This window comes from Rhopalosiphum padi, chromosome 2 (genome assembly GCF_020882245.1).
Source record: "Rhopalosiphum padi isolate XX-2018 chromosome 2, ASM2088224v1, whole genome shotgun sequence".
NCBI classification, from domain to species: domain Eukaryota; kingdom Metazoa; phylum Arthropoda; class Insecta; order Hemiptera; family Aphididae; genus Rhopalosiphum; species Rhopalosiphum padi.
The window spans coordinates 32,172,653-32,188,027 of record NC_083598.1 but is presented as its reverse complement, the minus strand read 5'-3'; the positions used below and the strand labels follow the sequence as shown (position 1 = coordinate 32,188,027).

General features: G+C 26.1%; 1 protein-coding gene across 9 annotated transcripts in view; it reads left to right on the top strand.

The window, feature by feature from the left end:
- Window positions 1-15,375, top strand: part of LOC132921822 (cAMP-specific 3',5'-cyclic phosphodiesterase) — a 622,929-nt gene that overhangs the window by 471,416 nt on the left and 136,138 nt on the right. The window contains exons 1-2 of one of the 9 annotated variants that reach the window (XM_060985039.1): window positions 2,790-3,163; window positions 13,770-14,321. The exons of the other annotated variants lie outside the window; for them this stretch is intronic. Of the exons in view, the coding sequence (XP_060841022.1) occupies window positions 13,909-14,321 (413 nt within the window). The 5' untranslated portion in view covers window positions 2,790-3,163; window positions 13,770-13,908. Of the gene's footprint in view, window positions 1-2,789; window positions 3,164-13,769; window positions 14,322-15,375 lie in introns of those variants that run through there. 9 annotated transcript variants of the gene reach the window in all.

The window sequence follows — 15,375 nt, the reverse complement described above, 5'->3', positions numbered from 1 at the left end:
AAATTCATTAAATGTAACCAATGATTTTATTCTTTTTATTTATCATTTTTTATAAATAATAAGGTTAATAATACATTTAAAAATATTAAATAATAATAATTTAAATGCCTCAATTGTGCCGATAATTTCCATTTTGTCTATTATTAAAGTGCATAGAATTACCTTTGTTTACAAATTGAAACACAAATACAATTTATTAAAAAAGGAATTTAAATTATAATTCCCACTCAAATTAATTTAAATTATAGTCGTTATAGTTAAATGTGGAAATAATATCATATAAATTAGCTATCACAAAAACACAAACTTAAAAAATACCCAAAAAAGCTCTATAATTTAATATTGGTTATATAAAGGTCTTTAATGAGTCGAAATTCAAAAATATTATAAATGCAAAAACACTGATGGCTTATATAACTATTATATAGGCTTCTGAAGTTCTAGTTTTGACAAAATTGAATTAAATGAAAAATAAATGTATTCTCTTACGATTTTACAAAATATGTTATAATAAAACAATATTTATCATGAGCAATTTTTTTCCAGTATTATGTATATTATTATTCCTGTATACAATTTTATGTATATATAAATCTGTTCACACCTTTCTACGGTTAACAGAATATTTATTGAGTTATAAAAATAGTATAATAACATTTTTAGTATGATTGTAGTATTGTCATTGTAATTCCGTCCCCGGTCGGTAACACTTTTCATGTGAAACAATTTATCGTTGAATTCAAATATTATTTATAGTATTATACAATAATAAATATTTATTCTTAGTGATGATATATAAATATAACAGAAATCTATACCTCTTAATGGAGCAAATTAGTGATTTTGTATACTCCATATTATTATTTATTTAAGAAACAACAAAGTGATACAACATTTTAATAACCAAGTCTATAGGTATAAACATAGCTTGTGTGTGGTAGTGTAAGAGAGTCTAATAATTTCACAATTTAAAATCAATTTTGAATGAGGATGATAAAAGTGGTACTAATTAGTAATTACATAGTCAATTAATAACAAGTATGATATAAAAATATACATGTTATAGGTTATAACTATATACAGATTTAATTATTGCTATGTTATTGCCTAAATACAATATTTAAGTTATATACGATATACCTGTATAATAATAATGAGACATCTAAATAAATAGTCACTTATGTATACTTTTATATATTAAATTATAAATTTTCATATTAAATGATTATCAATTAATTGACAATTTTTGGCAGGCTATTGTATATTAAAGTTGTATTCTTCTATATATATATATATATATATATATATTATTTTATAATACATGATAGTATCTAGACAAAACCACAGATCGGATTCCTTGAAAGTAAATGAGTACACATTTGAAAGGGTAGGAAATTTTAAATACTTAGGTGCAGATATTAATGAGGATGCTAATAGCCACGAAGAAGTGAAAAGACGGCTCATTGCAGCAAACAGATGCTACTATGGACTATTACCATTGTTCAAATCAAAACTATTATCAAGGAAATCCAAAGTAACATTATATAAAGTTCTAGTCAGACCAATAGCTTTGTATGCAAGCAGTACTTGGGCGACGACAAAGTCAGATGAAAAAAAGTTAGAAGTATTTGAGAGAAAGATATTGAGAAAGATATTTGGCCCAAACAAAAACAGTGAAGGAGAATATGAAATACGTAGCAATAAAAATTTAGAGGAATTATATAACGAACCCAATATTACTGGGATCTTGAAAAGCGCACGAATAGGATGGGCTGGGCATGTATGGAGATCAAAAGGACTAATCGGACAAATAACCGCATGGAAACCAAACGCAAAGAGGCCCAGAGGACGTCCTAGACAGAGATGGGTTGATAGAATAAAAGAAGACCTAAAGATGTTGGGAGTAAGGAATGCTGAAGAAACGGCACAAAACAGAGAAGAATGGAGACAGTATGTTGTTGCGGCAATGGACCTAAAAGGCCTGTAAAAAGCCAAAGAAGAAGAAGAAGATATTATTTTATAACTTACCAGTATACTTAATTAGTAGGAAGTAAGGTTCCCTCATTGGTATTTACATTGACTACAGAATTGATTATTTTATAATCAATGGAATTTCTGGTGATTTTTGTATTATTTATTTTATTCTACTGCAGTTTTATCATCAAGCACACTATCATTATTGCTGTTTTATCATATGAATTGCTGGACAGTTAATATTTATGGTGACTTACCCATATATTTTATTCGTAGTTTTTTTTTATTGTTTTTTGACCCAACAACAGTACAGCGCTCGACCGACGTACGAACCGCTATACTGTCAGGTGCCAAGTGCAAGTTGTATGAGAGGGGGTGGATGTTTGGATATTAGCGATGGCGGTGAGGAAAAATGTATAGGCCGCAACAGTTGGCCGAAATGCGATCGATGCGCTTGCGCGCAGCAGCCGATGGACGCGCAGATTTCCACGGTGATATATTATTATTATTATTATTATTAAATATATGTAAATGTATTTTAAATACATATACATATTATATATATATATATATATCTTATATACACAATACGCAAGTTTATATTTTACGGTTTTTATATAGAAAATAATATATATAAATATAATATATTCCACGCCGTTATTTCTCTCCCTCACTCACTCTCTCTCTTTTTTATTTTTCGTTTTTCTGTTGTTGGTGCGCTCGGAGGCCACGTCTGCCGCGCGTCGCCGCTACCGCTGCTGCACAGTCGGCGCCGGGTAACAACAGGTAACTCGCCCGTCACCACCCGAAACGTCTGTTGTCGTACAACACCACTCGTCGTGTGCCGTCGTGTGATCGTTGCGGTCGCCACCGTCGTGTACACGTAGTCGTAGTCGTAGTCGTTTTCGTCGTCGTTGTTAACGCCACCGCGCCTCAACCGTAACTTGGACTCCGGTGACACACGTCCTATCACTCCTATCACTGTAATATCCGTCTTTGTACGACTCCATATTTTTCTATATCGATCTCCATCTCTATCCGTCTATTACACCGACGCACACCGGTACACAAGTATATACATGTTTTTTTTTTACATTTTTAAAAATGACTTAAAGTAAAAATATCTTACCATGAGAACTTCTATCGTTGTTGCATATTATACATGATATGATATGACATAATATAGTATGTATGTATATTTTTTATTTTTTGTAAATGTATTGTCATTGTTGTTCGTCAAAACCCCGTCGAGTCTGATTCCCACGTCTTGTGTAAAGAATTTTCATAGACGTCCGATAGAAATAATATTTAATATAATATGAAACCCCTCTCATTATTAAATAACGATAGTTACCTAACACCAAATCAAACACACTTTAATCAGGTCAATTGATAAGTTTAAATGAATTGGCGCGCACTGCATACATATACTGTCGGTCAACTAGCCCATTTGGCACATCGTGAAAAATGTTAATTACTATTACAAATTACTATCGTCAATCCTCATTTGAATATTAACAACAGGTTAAATTTGATTAGGTACGTTTTTGAACTCTCTTAGTTTTAAGTAATACAATATGTATACACAACAAATTAGATCATTTGGTAATTTTTCATCGCAAATAAAATTAAATGTATATTATTATTAATAAATACAATAAAATATAAAAACAAAATTTGGAATTTCGTCGCATTTTCATAAGATTACATACTAACTAAAATGTAACTAAATTAAATTAATTTACTTAATTCATATTTTATTAATCCTTATGAAATGGTGAATAGTTAATTTAGGTATATAAGAAATTTAGTCATATTAGAATTATTATTTTTTTTTCAATCAAATATTATTGAAGTCTATGATATAGTTAAATATATATAGGCTTTTGGTTTCTTAAATATAAGAGATTAAACTAAATACACCAATTTACTTTTAATTTAATCAAATATTGAGCTATAATAGATATGTATTTGTGTACAACTGTAATATTAAACATTATACATATCGAGTTTAATAAAAAAAAATCACGACGTACCCTATATCTTTGCAAATTAAATATGATAATGATAATTAGAATGCAATAGATATATTATAAAATTGTTGTAAAATTAGGTATTATTAGAATTATATTCTATAATAATATTTGCATAAATGTAAGAATAATTTTTTCTGCAGTTGAACTGCAGCTTGCTGTATGAAGCGGCTTCACTAATATAAAAATATTATAAAATCATTGCTTACTCAAAAACAACACTTTATTACATAATTAAAAAAAAATAATAATAAAAATAGTTAATATTTTAATCTTTTATAAAAGTTTTGTGTGGTACTTCGACTTTAAAACTTTTTATTTTTCCAATAATGGTTTTCTAAAAAAAAAATCACTAAAAATAAACAAAATTTTACAATGTAAAACCTGTAAAAATATTTTGATACTTTAAAGTACGCAGTTAATTTTTCATTTAAATTGATTTGATTACCACAGCTTTATGTGAAATGATGTAAAATTTAAATTTGATGTTGTATATCGTGTTTATTCCTAAGAAAAAAAATGTTAACATTTTAAACGACTCTGCCTATTTTATTTTTATGTATAAACGTTTATTCTTCCATAATACGATTCTCAATTTCGGTTGTTATATTAAGAAAACCGTATTTTAAAAACCATTGTGAATAAATAACTAAATTGAATTTGTTGACTTTAAGCTTTTTAAAGCTCTAGCTTGTTGTACGCGATATGTGTCCCGGTTCTTTTATTTGATTTTTAACGTTTCTCCAATCATATATTTATTATTTCGTCGACTGTCAGTTTTGTATATAAGAAGATATTGTACGTTGATCAAATTCAATTTAATGTTGATTAAAAATATTTTCCAGCTTGAAAAAGATACCAAACATCATAAACTATGTGTTTTTAAACATGTTTCTTTACTACATATGGTATTATAATACCATTTTTAAATTTAAAAGTAAAAACATTTTAGAAAAATAAATTAAGAACTAAAATTACATTTTCTTCTTTTTAATATATCGTTATATAATTTTAATGTCTAAAATTAAATTATTTTTTGAAATTTAGCATTGACCCATTTTTTTGTAAGAAATTGAACCAATCAACAAACATTTATTTAAAAGTGGTAACCAAACTTGACGTTAGTTATGACTCCCTTACAATACTATTTATGTTATGATTACTTGTGGATTTGTGGTAGCAATCTAAAAAATTAATTAATATTAGTAATTAAAATTATTTTTATAGTTCACTATTATTATTTATTATTATTTTTTTTTTTTTGTAGTTACATTTTTCTTCGATTCTCTAGAAATTGGCATTTTACCATACGATTGACTTTATTTTGTTAGATATAAATGCATTACTTACTATATTTTTATTTTATAATAAATTAAAAATCATCACCTTTTTCAATTCTACAAATAGTTAAATATGTTTAAAATTATGGTTGCCTATGATCAAGATTATAATTTCAGTATAGGATAAGTTACTTTGCAACTTACACAAAGTATTTTTTCTTAATTCTTTATTTTAATTGCATTAGCATACAATTATGCATATAACTTTTTATAAATAATACTGGTGACGTACAGTATGCAAAGTTTGTATTCAATAAACTTCTATGAAGTGTTTTTTTTTTTTTTAAATTATGTTTATTTATTTAATTAACTTATATATATATTATTTCTAAAGTTAAACAATGTATTAAACCTAATCATATTTTTTGAGTAACAGACTTGAACAATAATATAATATCCTTTTTTTAATAATTTCTTTCTACGTTTAAATATATTTGATTTAACTAAAAGTATAATTTATAATAACTATGTAATGAACAACTTTTAAATAAAAGTTTTTTACTTTTCTTCACTTAAATAATCGCCACTTCGATGTTTTTTTAAGCGTAACTTTTTCGTTTAATAGGTTAATTCTATACAATTGTAATGTGCATTAACGAGATAATTTTTACCACTAATTAATTTTGAAAATGTTCTTACTTATTTATTAATAAGATATTTAAGTATCAAGTATATTCTGGATTTTTCTTTATATATATTTATAAGAATTAACAAATTGTATTCAACAACGTTTTTTTTATTGATTCTTCATGTGCACTTCAGATTTCTTATTGCATCGTGATTATATAATAATAATATATTGTTTTATATTTAATATGCAATTTTAGTATTGTGTCTCATTCGAAAATAATTTTAAAATGATTTTGTACTTTTTTTAAATAAATTCTATGAATTTAATTATATTATACGTTTTACAAAAATTGATAATTTGTATTTTAGTAAATATTTATGGATCATGGCAATAATTAAATGAATACTGTCGTTAACAAGACATTTTTCAAACAAAATACATTATAAAATGTATTTGGTAAATAGTATAATAATGAATTATATTATATTAATTGATTGCTATTTATTAAATTATTGTTGGTAGAATAGATTAGATTAATATAAAACAAATTTACGTATGATAATTTATAAGATTATAATAATATCATCTTGACTTGTACAAATTATATTTGTTTCAATATTTGAAACGCCAGACACCAAATGGTTGTCATCGAAGTGAAATATAGACCTCACGACGATGTTTGCGTATTATTTGCTAAATTCTATTATTTCATCTCGTAACACTTAGCTTTAGCATTATATACCGTTGTTTTAATTATAAAAAACAGTGCAATCTTATATTTATATAAAGTTAAATTAATTAATTATAATAATGAATGTGAATTATTTATACATATTTGTTTTTTTTTAAATAATACAATAGATTTTATGTGTACATAAGTACCTAAAATTTTTCTAGTAATGATGTCGCATATGAACCATTTTCATAATACAAGTAATCAGTAAAATTAAATATTATAAGTGGAAAATTTCACAGTAAATATTTAACTTCAGAGTAATTTTATAACTCGTTCGTTTTAAACAATATTTTATGTATACATTATTATATTTAGTAAATTCTACTGTTCATCATAATTATTATATCATAAATGTTTGAATTGTTTCACCGTTAAAATTCATTCGCAAATGTGATAATTGGAAATTAGCTTGTCTTCATTATATTTGAAACGTTCCAATATCCAAATTAATATTATGTACCAAACTTTATGAAGAATTCTTGTATGCACCCACTTCATATATTTTATCACTCGAAAACATTTTTATAAACAAGTTTCATTGTGAAATAATATTTTTTAAGATGATGAAACACAAATATTTACTGTCTATATTTTACAATATTTAAAATTTAAAAATAAATATTTGACAATAGAAATTAACAAATTATACGCTTATAACGAATTCTTACATTAACATTGAAACTTTTTTTTAGTAATTAAAACGTAAAGGTTTAGAAAAAGATGTTCAGTGTCTATTAATTTAAAAATTATTTCACACAAATTTTAATCTAAATATGATGGATTCGATAACTTTACTATATTAAGGTATCTACATATAATATATTTTTGATTCTATATAGGTACATTTTAATGAAGATGTTTTCTAGTGCATTGTTTTATAATAATATACAAATAAATCAAAACAATTATAATATAATTCTAAAAATCAGTTGATAATACTAATGAACGGATTCAAATCAATAATATAATAATATATGATATTATACAGGAAAATGCATTTCCATAATTTTGAAATAAATTATAATTTTTTTTAACTTGAAAGAAGATATTATTTACAATATTTTAATTTTTAATTTTGAGAATTTAATTTATCGTTTTTTCCTTGTTAAAAAAAAAACAAAATTATAATATTTCAAATGTATTTTTCATGAAGAAAAAACACTTAAAAGTTTTTAAGAATACCTACACGTTTTTATTTCTAAGAGAAAATATAAACTTGACAAACAGTTTCTATAATTTTTATGATGAACGAAAATTCTTCTTTTGACGTTTTCTTAATGACACTTGAATACAGATTTAAATTATAACAATACCTATTTGTTACAACTTTGATAAATTATGATTTTTTTTTTTTTTTATATTATATATTTAAATACGTCACATTTTTCTAAAAAATATTAATTTATATTAATAAACACGTATTTTAACACTGGTTACAGGTATTTTAAAATGTACAATATGTATTGTAAATTATATTTTTTTGTTAAATCTTTTCTACTTCGTTTATTTTAATAATGAATAAGTTAAATAAATGAATGTTGAAAGCATTTAAAGTATATTTAGATTACATACGTATTCGTTTTATAATTGTATTAGAATTTTGAAGATAATAAATTATTTAAATCAAATAACGAGATAAGGTTTCAAAAATATTATATATAAATAAATTTATACATATTGTTGTAACAATACCAGGCAGGGCCTGTTTTTGGTCATAGAATCTTCCACCGCATCAAAATCAAAATAGCTTATATTTTTCTCTTCTCTAATATCGTAAATATAAAAAAATATATAATTTATTATGTTTAAACAGTTATTTATATTATATAAAAATAGTATTTTATTTATACATATTAATTATATATATGATAGACATATTATATTATTAGTAAATTATAATCGAGATTGTGGTTTATACGGGAAGTACATACTTTGGTAAACATAAATATCATATTACCGCGGTTAATATACTTGAAATATTGTTTTATAGATTTTATTCTCGTTATTATATCTATCTTTGAGAAAATATATCAATAATTTATTATTTAAATCATTAATGATATTTTAGCTTATTTAGCTTCTATAAACTTATAATATTTTTATTTATAAATTGGTAATCTTCGATGCAACATAATATTATATTCCAGTATACCAACATAATATATATGCTAGTGAAATCGATGAGCCAATTCACCCTGTTGACGACGACAACGCAAAGACGACGTCATGGTGTGTAATAAATGAATTGGCTTTCTTGTCCGTCCAATTTTTCCTCCCTATGGAGGCGATGACCATTTTGAACAAAGCATACGTTTTGCAAAAGACATAACGGACCTACAGAGTCATTGAACAAAAGGGCTACGTCGGACACAAAATGGATTTACGGATTGAAAAAGAATAGTGAAAATGCCACCAATAGAATACATATATACCTAAGTTCTATACTATACCTATATAATATAATGGGAGGTTTTTTTTACGTTTTTCACTTAAGTATTTTTGCTTTTCGCCGTCTAATCTACACGATTAACGTGAACAATGCAATGCCGTGGGAAATTGTATTAAATAAATAAAGGATACCTGCCGAGTGTACATCTAGTAGAAAATATCACAAAAATATTGTCGATTAGGTTAATTTCATTCGTACACACAGCGGGTCGCTGCTGATAAATTTACCTCTGTATCAGGTGTATCTGGACATCTGGTGAAAATCATTGACGTGAAACATAAATCCAACTCGTGATGGCCGTCGATATCATTGTGTAGTAATGGGTGATGAAAATCGCTAACATTTGTTCCATTAATGTTTATCAATTAATTAATGTAGATGTAATTCAATTTAGTAAATTACATAATCGATAGGTATTTTTTTTCATGTTTTTCTCTTACACAGCGTATCTATAGTCTTTGCATTAAATAAAATATTTTTCTTTTGGAAATACTAATATTATATTATATATTGATCAATAATAAATCCTGTACGTAGTAAAAAATATTTATAATATTATTTTGCCTAATCCCAATTCATCGCATAATATTAAATTAATCCACGTGTTATCGATAACACAATTATTAATCTAATACATATAGACTATAAAGTATAGGTAATATTTTTTAAATTAAAATATGTAAAATAACTCAATACGATTTTAAACATATTATACTATTTTTAATTATTATTTTTTTCATTAAATTTACCGTAATTAGTAATTATTACAAACAATTTATAAAATAATAATAAAAATTATAATCATATAATTCATTATCAACTTTTTTTTGTAAAAATAAACATATTATCTATTAAATTATATTTTTTTTACAATATTACTTCTATTTGTGTACAGTTTAAAATGCATCGTTAATATTTTAATAGTTCCCTAAATAATAATTATACATAATATTATATAATTAATACGGATATTGTATGAACATGATTTATTTTGTAAATTATTTTATTGACTTTCTTTCTATGTCTTTGTAGAATAGTTAATAGTTATATTTACATAACTTAATTTAACAACCTTTTGTTATACTTTATAATTTATCATAATATTTAAATAATAACTTTATTTTTCGTGTATAGATAAAGTTTGATGTGTCATGTTTAATATTATTGATTTTAAATGCTATTGAATGTTTCTGTGAGTTTTATTTTAATTTTATTAATAACCTATTTTTTTTAGATATTTAAGCATCTTAGTATAATATAGATAATAAATGCTCAAAAAAGGACTAAAATCATGTAATATTTAGGTAGGTGTTACTTATATATTTAATATGACGAGTATTTGTTTGCGCAGATAGCAATGAAATGAGTTGGCATATACCGCTATATATTTTTTTTTTAGTGAAACTTTAAGTTAAACTGAAAGTCGAGAAAACTTAACTCCCACTTCGAAGTGAAAAAGCATTTGTCAAAATGGCAAATGTTATTGATTCACTATCGTCGATAGGGTACCTTCTTATACTAAATATATATATATATGTATATTGTATTTCTATTTTCTTTTCGGTTATCGTATAAAGGTGGTAATAACATCCATCCGTTTTTTTTATGGTAGGAACGAGGTTATATACGAGGCCCCAATACACCTGTATTGGATATATTCTTTAAAATTTTAAATCTGCAGAGTTATCGAATTTCCGTCATACTCGTCGGTTTATTTGAAGTATATTATAAATTATTTCATATTGAACTGTAATAATAAATAAAAACCCTAAATCAATAAAATTTACCATGTTTGATTTTTTTTACATAAAAGCAATGTTCAACGATAAAATAGTTTTGAATGTATTCATGATAACAATAATAAATATTATAATATGAAGAATACATTTTTAAAATAATTTCTGAACCTCATATGTATAATATTGTATATGATACAAATTTATAAAACATTGGTTTTAATGTAACATTATAGCTAAATAAAAGATTTAAGATACAAATTACAATTGAACTTATTTAAAGTATAATTAAGTATAGGGTAGTAGTTTTAAAATTCCATAGTAAATAAACTATAGCTAATTGTAACATAAACCATGTTTCATCATCAAATTCTATATGATATGGAAAAATGTTATTTTATTCATACATACATATATAAGTTAGGAAGGAATATAATATGAGTAATTATATCAACTTTTTGTCAAACACACTGTTTATTTATACTTATGATTTTATTTTATTTTTAGTTATAATACCATTAATTATATTTATTATTGATACCAGTGATACATAAACATGCAGTTATTACTATATATTTTATGTAACTGAAACGTTGGTTAGAATATAACAAAAATTTACTTACTAATTGACCAACTAAAGGATTTTTTTCTTTTATATACCAGTCTTGGTAATTAAAAAATATAATTGAAATTTATGGATTAAAAATAGTTTTAAATATAAATAAGTTTCAATAGTTTATGATTAATAATATTATTAGGTACCATAAAATTACATAATTATATTAACACTATTTTTAGATCAAATCATTAATTTTAACTGAAATCAAAAACTAATTTTCATTTCTTTATAATATTATTAATTAAAATTCATGAAACTGTTAACAAATCCATTAAGTTATAATTTATTGACAAGTAGAACGTATACTTGCATAATTATTTTTGAATATTCTAAGTTTTGTTTAGTTTGTTTTATATATAGTGTTACATAATTCCATTAATCTGTAATTTATTTATCGATTTATATAATGCTGTAGGTACCTATATTATAAATGTGTATTTTTTTTTCTATTTAATTAAATTGATATTGTATAATAATAAACTGATGTTGTATTATTTTTTTCGATCTGTGACATGATTATGATCAATTAAAAATTAAGTAAATTGGAATTTCGTTAATATTTTAAATTTAATACTTTTAGTGTTTAAATAAATTGATTGTTAAAGTATTTATAAATATTTAAAAAAATATAAAACTTCATAAGAATAATGAGTAACAATATATTAGCTTATTATATTGTGATAATATCGTTTCACGTGCCTATTGCAAAACTAAACAGTCAAATTATTCTCGAGATTTACCTTAAAATAATTGAAATATTATTATAAAAAAACTTTACAGTTCTGATATTTTGTTTGTTTAACGAGCATACCGTACAATTACACATGATATCCTTTCACAAACAGTTTCAATAAATTAGTGGTGTTTCAAAGGGTTTTCACCGTCGTTGCTCTGCGAACCAACAATAGTATATATAAAATTACACTAATGCACTATACGACCTATAGTTACAATAATATAATATATATTATACGTAATCTTTCAAAGTCAAAGTGATTTTTATAATTTCAACATGATTGGTGTATGTACTTATTATGATATTACTTGCGTTTACTTGGTTCAATTAATAGTCACCGATGGTTGTCGTTATTATTTCTGGGATCTTGATGTGACTTACATATATTATGTAGGAATGATATGAAACTATATGAATATTAAAAATGTACCCAACGAAGACAGAAAATTGTAAATTACACCCAATATATTTTATATATAAATCTGTATCTAATAAATGGTATCTCAAATATTTTGAGATATACCTACGTATACTTACTGTGAAGTAATCTGCATTCGCAGAGATTCTCTTATGTATTAATATTTTCATGGTACATATTTAGTATTACTAAAATTATTATACCATACAACTACCACTGTTTTCCAAAAATTGTCTTATTGTTTCGTTTAAATAAAAACGTAATAAAACATTAAAGTCTAGAAATTATTTTTTATTTATAAAAATTTAATATTTAAAATTTAAATGTTTAGACATATTAGTTTATTACAATTATCAGATGAATTATATTATATATATTATATATACATAAATTAATAATATTTTAAGTTATTTTCATAAAACACTTTATTTATGTGTTATGATTTTAAAATATTGTTCCCTCGTAATATATTTTTATACTACTCAACGATTTTTATAGCGATTGTTATTTTTTCTTATTTGAATTCGTATCTTATAAGACTTGTACAAAGTAAACACGATTGATTTGTATGTAGATTTAAAATTGCAGTTCAAATAAATGTTTTCGGCTTTTACATAAATAAAATATGAACTACAGTATTTAAATAATATATATCGATAAATTGAAAATAACTTTTAAACGTTTCTGGTAATGTATAGTATAAAGTAATCACCGTAGCAAAAATAGTATAAAACTAGGTATTAATGTTCATATATAACGAGACCCTTTAATAGCGGACACCTCCTAATAGTAGACCTTTACCTCTATATTATAAGATAACATAATGAACTGGTAAAATATAATTCATAGCACACCAATACCACCATAATAATATTTACTAATGAAAAATAAAAATTATACGCGCACACCCAAAGGAATCGAATATAATATCGATGTCGGATTAAATATAATCGTAGCACCACAAATATAGACTGTCGGGTACCTACTTGAAGAAAACTAAAAATCACATATACAATGTTGTTTTCATAAATAATTGCTTTATTAGTAACTCGGAGGAAACGAACGGACTCTGACGTGGTTTTGACGGACTACGCGTTACACACGTGCGCGAGAATCGGTTCAGGTTTAATAATATATTGTATTAATTTTTTTTCAAGTCTGAAAGACACGATATCCAAATAATTATATATCGTTAAGCAGTCGGGACCTGGTAAGGGACCTCGACCGCTCCGTCGACCCGCCCGCCGTGGTGACGCACCGCGATTTGTGCGGCCATGCGGCCACGTCGTCGACAACATGTTGGCCGCACTAACAGTGTACCGCGCCCGTCTACGCGAGTGGTTGCGGGAAGTGTCGGCGTCCGGTAATTACCGCGCAGCTACCGATAGCACACCCGATACCGTTACGATGGACCGAGAAAACGCCACGGCCACAGCGACACCGGCCACCGCGGCCAACCAAGCGCCGCCGGTGCCGTCGTCGCCACCGCCTCCCCCGTCCCGGTCCGTGTCCGACGACCGGCCGCAGCCACCGTCCCGGCCACCCGTTGACCCGTCCGACCCGGAGGAGTACATAGCCACGGTCCTGTCATCAATGCCCGAGGACATGCCGTTGCCGCCGCTGGCGTACACCAGACGCCGGTCGAGCAGCAAAACGCACACACGACTGTACCGGATACGGTTGCCGCCAAAGCCGAGAAGGGCCAAAAGGTAAACAGCGTACTATGTATTGTGCAACACACGTCGGGCGTACCGGTTGCGACCAACACCGATAGAGATTTATATTTTAACCGTGAGTAATGCCCGGATCTGGGTCATTCGTCACCGGGGACAAACATAATTTTAGCACCCCTTATTATACCTCTCGAAAACGTTTTAAATTTTCTTATATCGACCGACTATGTACACAGACATAAGTACTAGTAAGTACTATTATGTAAACAGTTTTTATAATTATTATTTTGAATAAAATGAAATATTTAAATTGTTAAGCGTCCGTCGTCGACGCGACCCTCCGACGACAACCACCGTCCACCACCCCACTAGTTCTGACACTAATTTTAGGATCAGTGTACCGATTTCAGTGATTACATTTTATGGTCAATATACCATAAATAAATGCGTTTACCTTTTATTTTTTGATCGGTTGTAATACTTTCGTGTATCATTTTTTTTATGTATAATAATTTAATTAGATTAAATTAACATCATTCCAACAACCTAAATTAAATAAATCGATTCACAAACCAAATATACAAACGACAAAAAAATACAGTCAAAACACTTATGTAAACGTAATATCAAAGATTATGATACGATAACATAACAAATGCTTCGGTTACTGTTTGTAATAACAACTTATCATAGACTTAAACCATTTACATATTATTTGTATTAGATATCAGGTACATTAAAATATAGTAACATGGTAGAAGCTATAAATCTATTCAATACAAAAACGTTAAGTTTAATTCAACTCCAAAAATGTCTAAAGCATATTATGATATGTTATAGAGTTTTTACATTGGTCATGCTATTTTTAAAACTAATATTTGCTATTCATTGTTAATTGATTAATGTCGAATAACATGCTGCATTTAAATTGTGTGTTAAATGGTGAACATTAACTTTACTGTTGTACTAAATTCATATATTCGCCAAAAGTAAAATGTAAATTAAATTAAATATGAAGGGTTCATCATTTAACATATTGTATTTTATACACTACTCGATGATTACCGCTTATGGATGTTGCATGTAATCT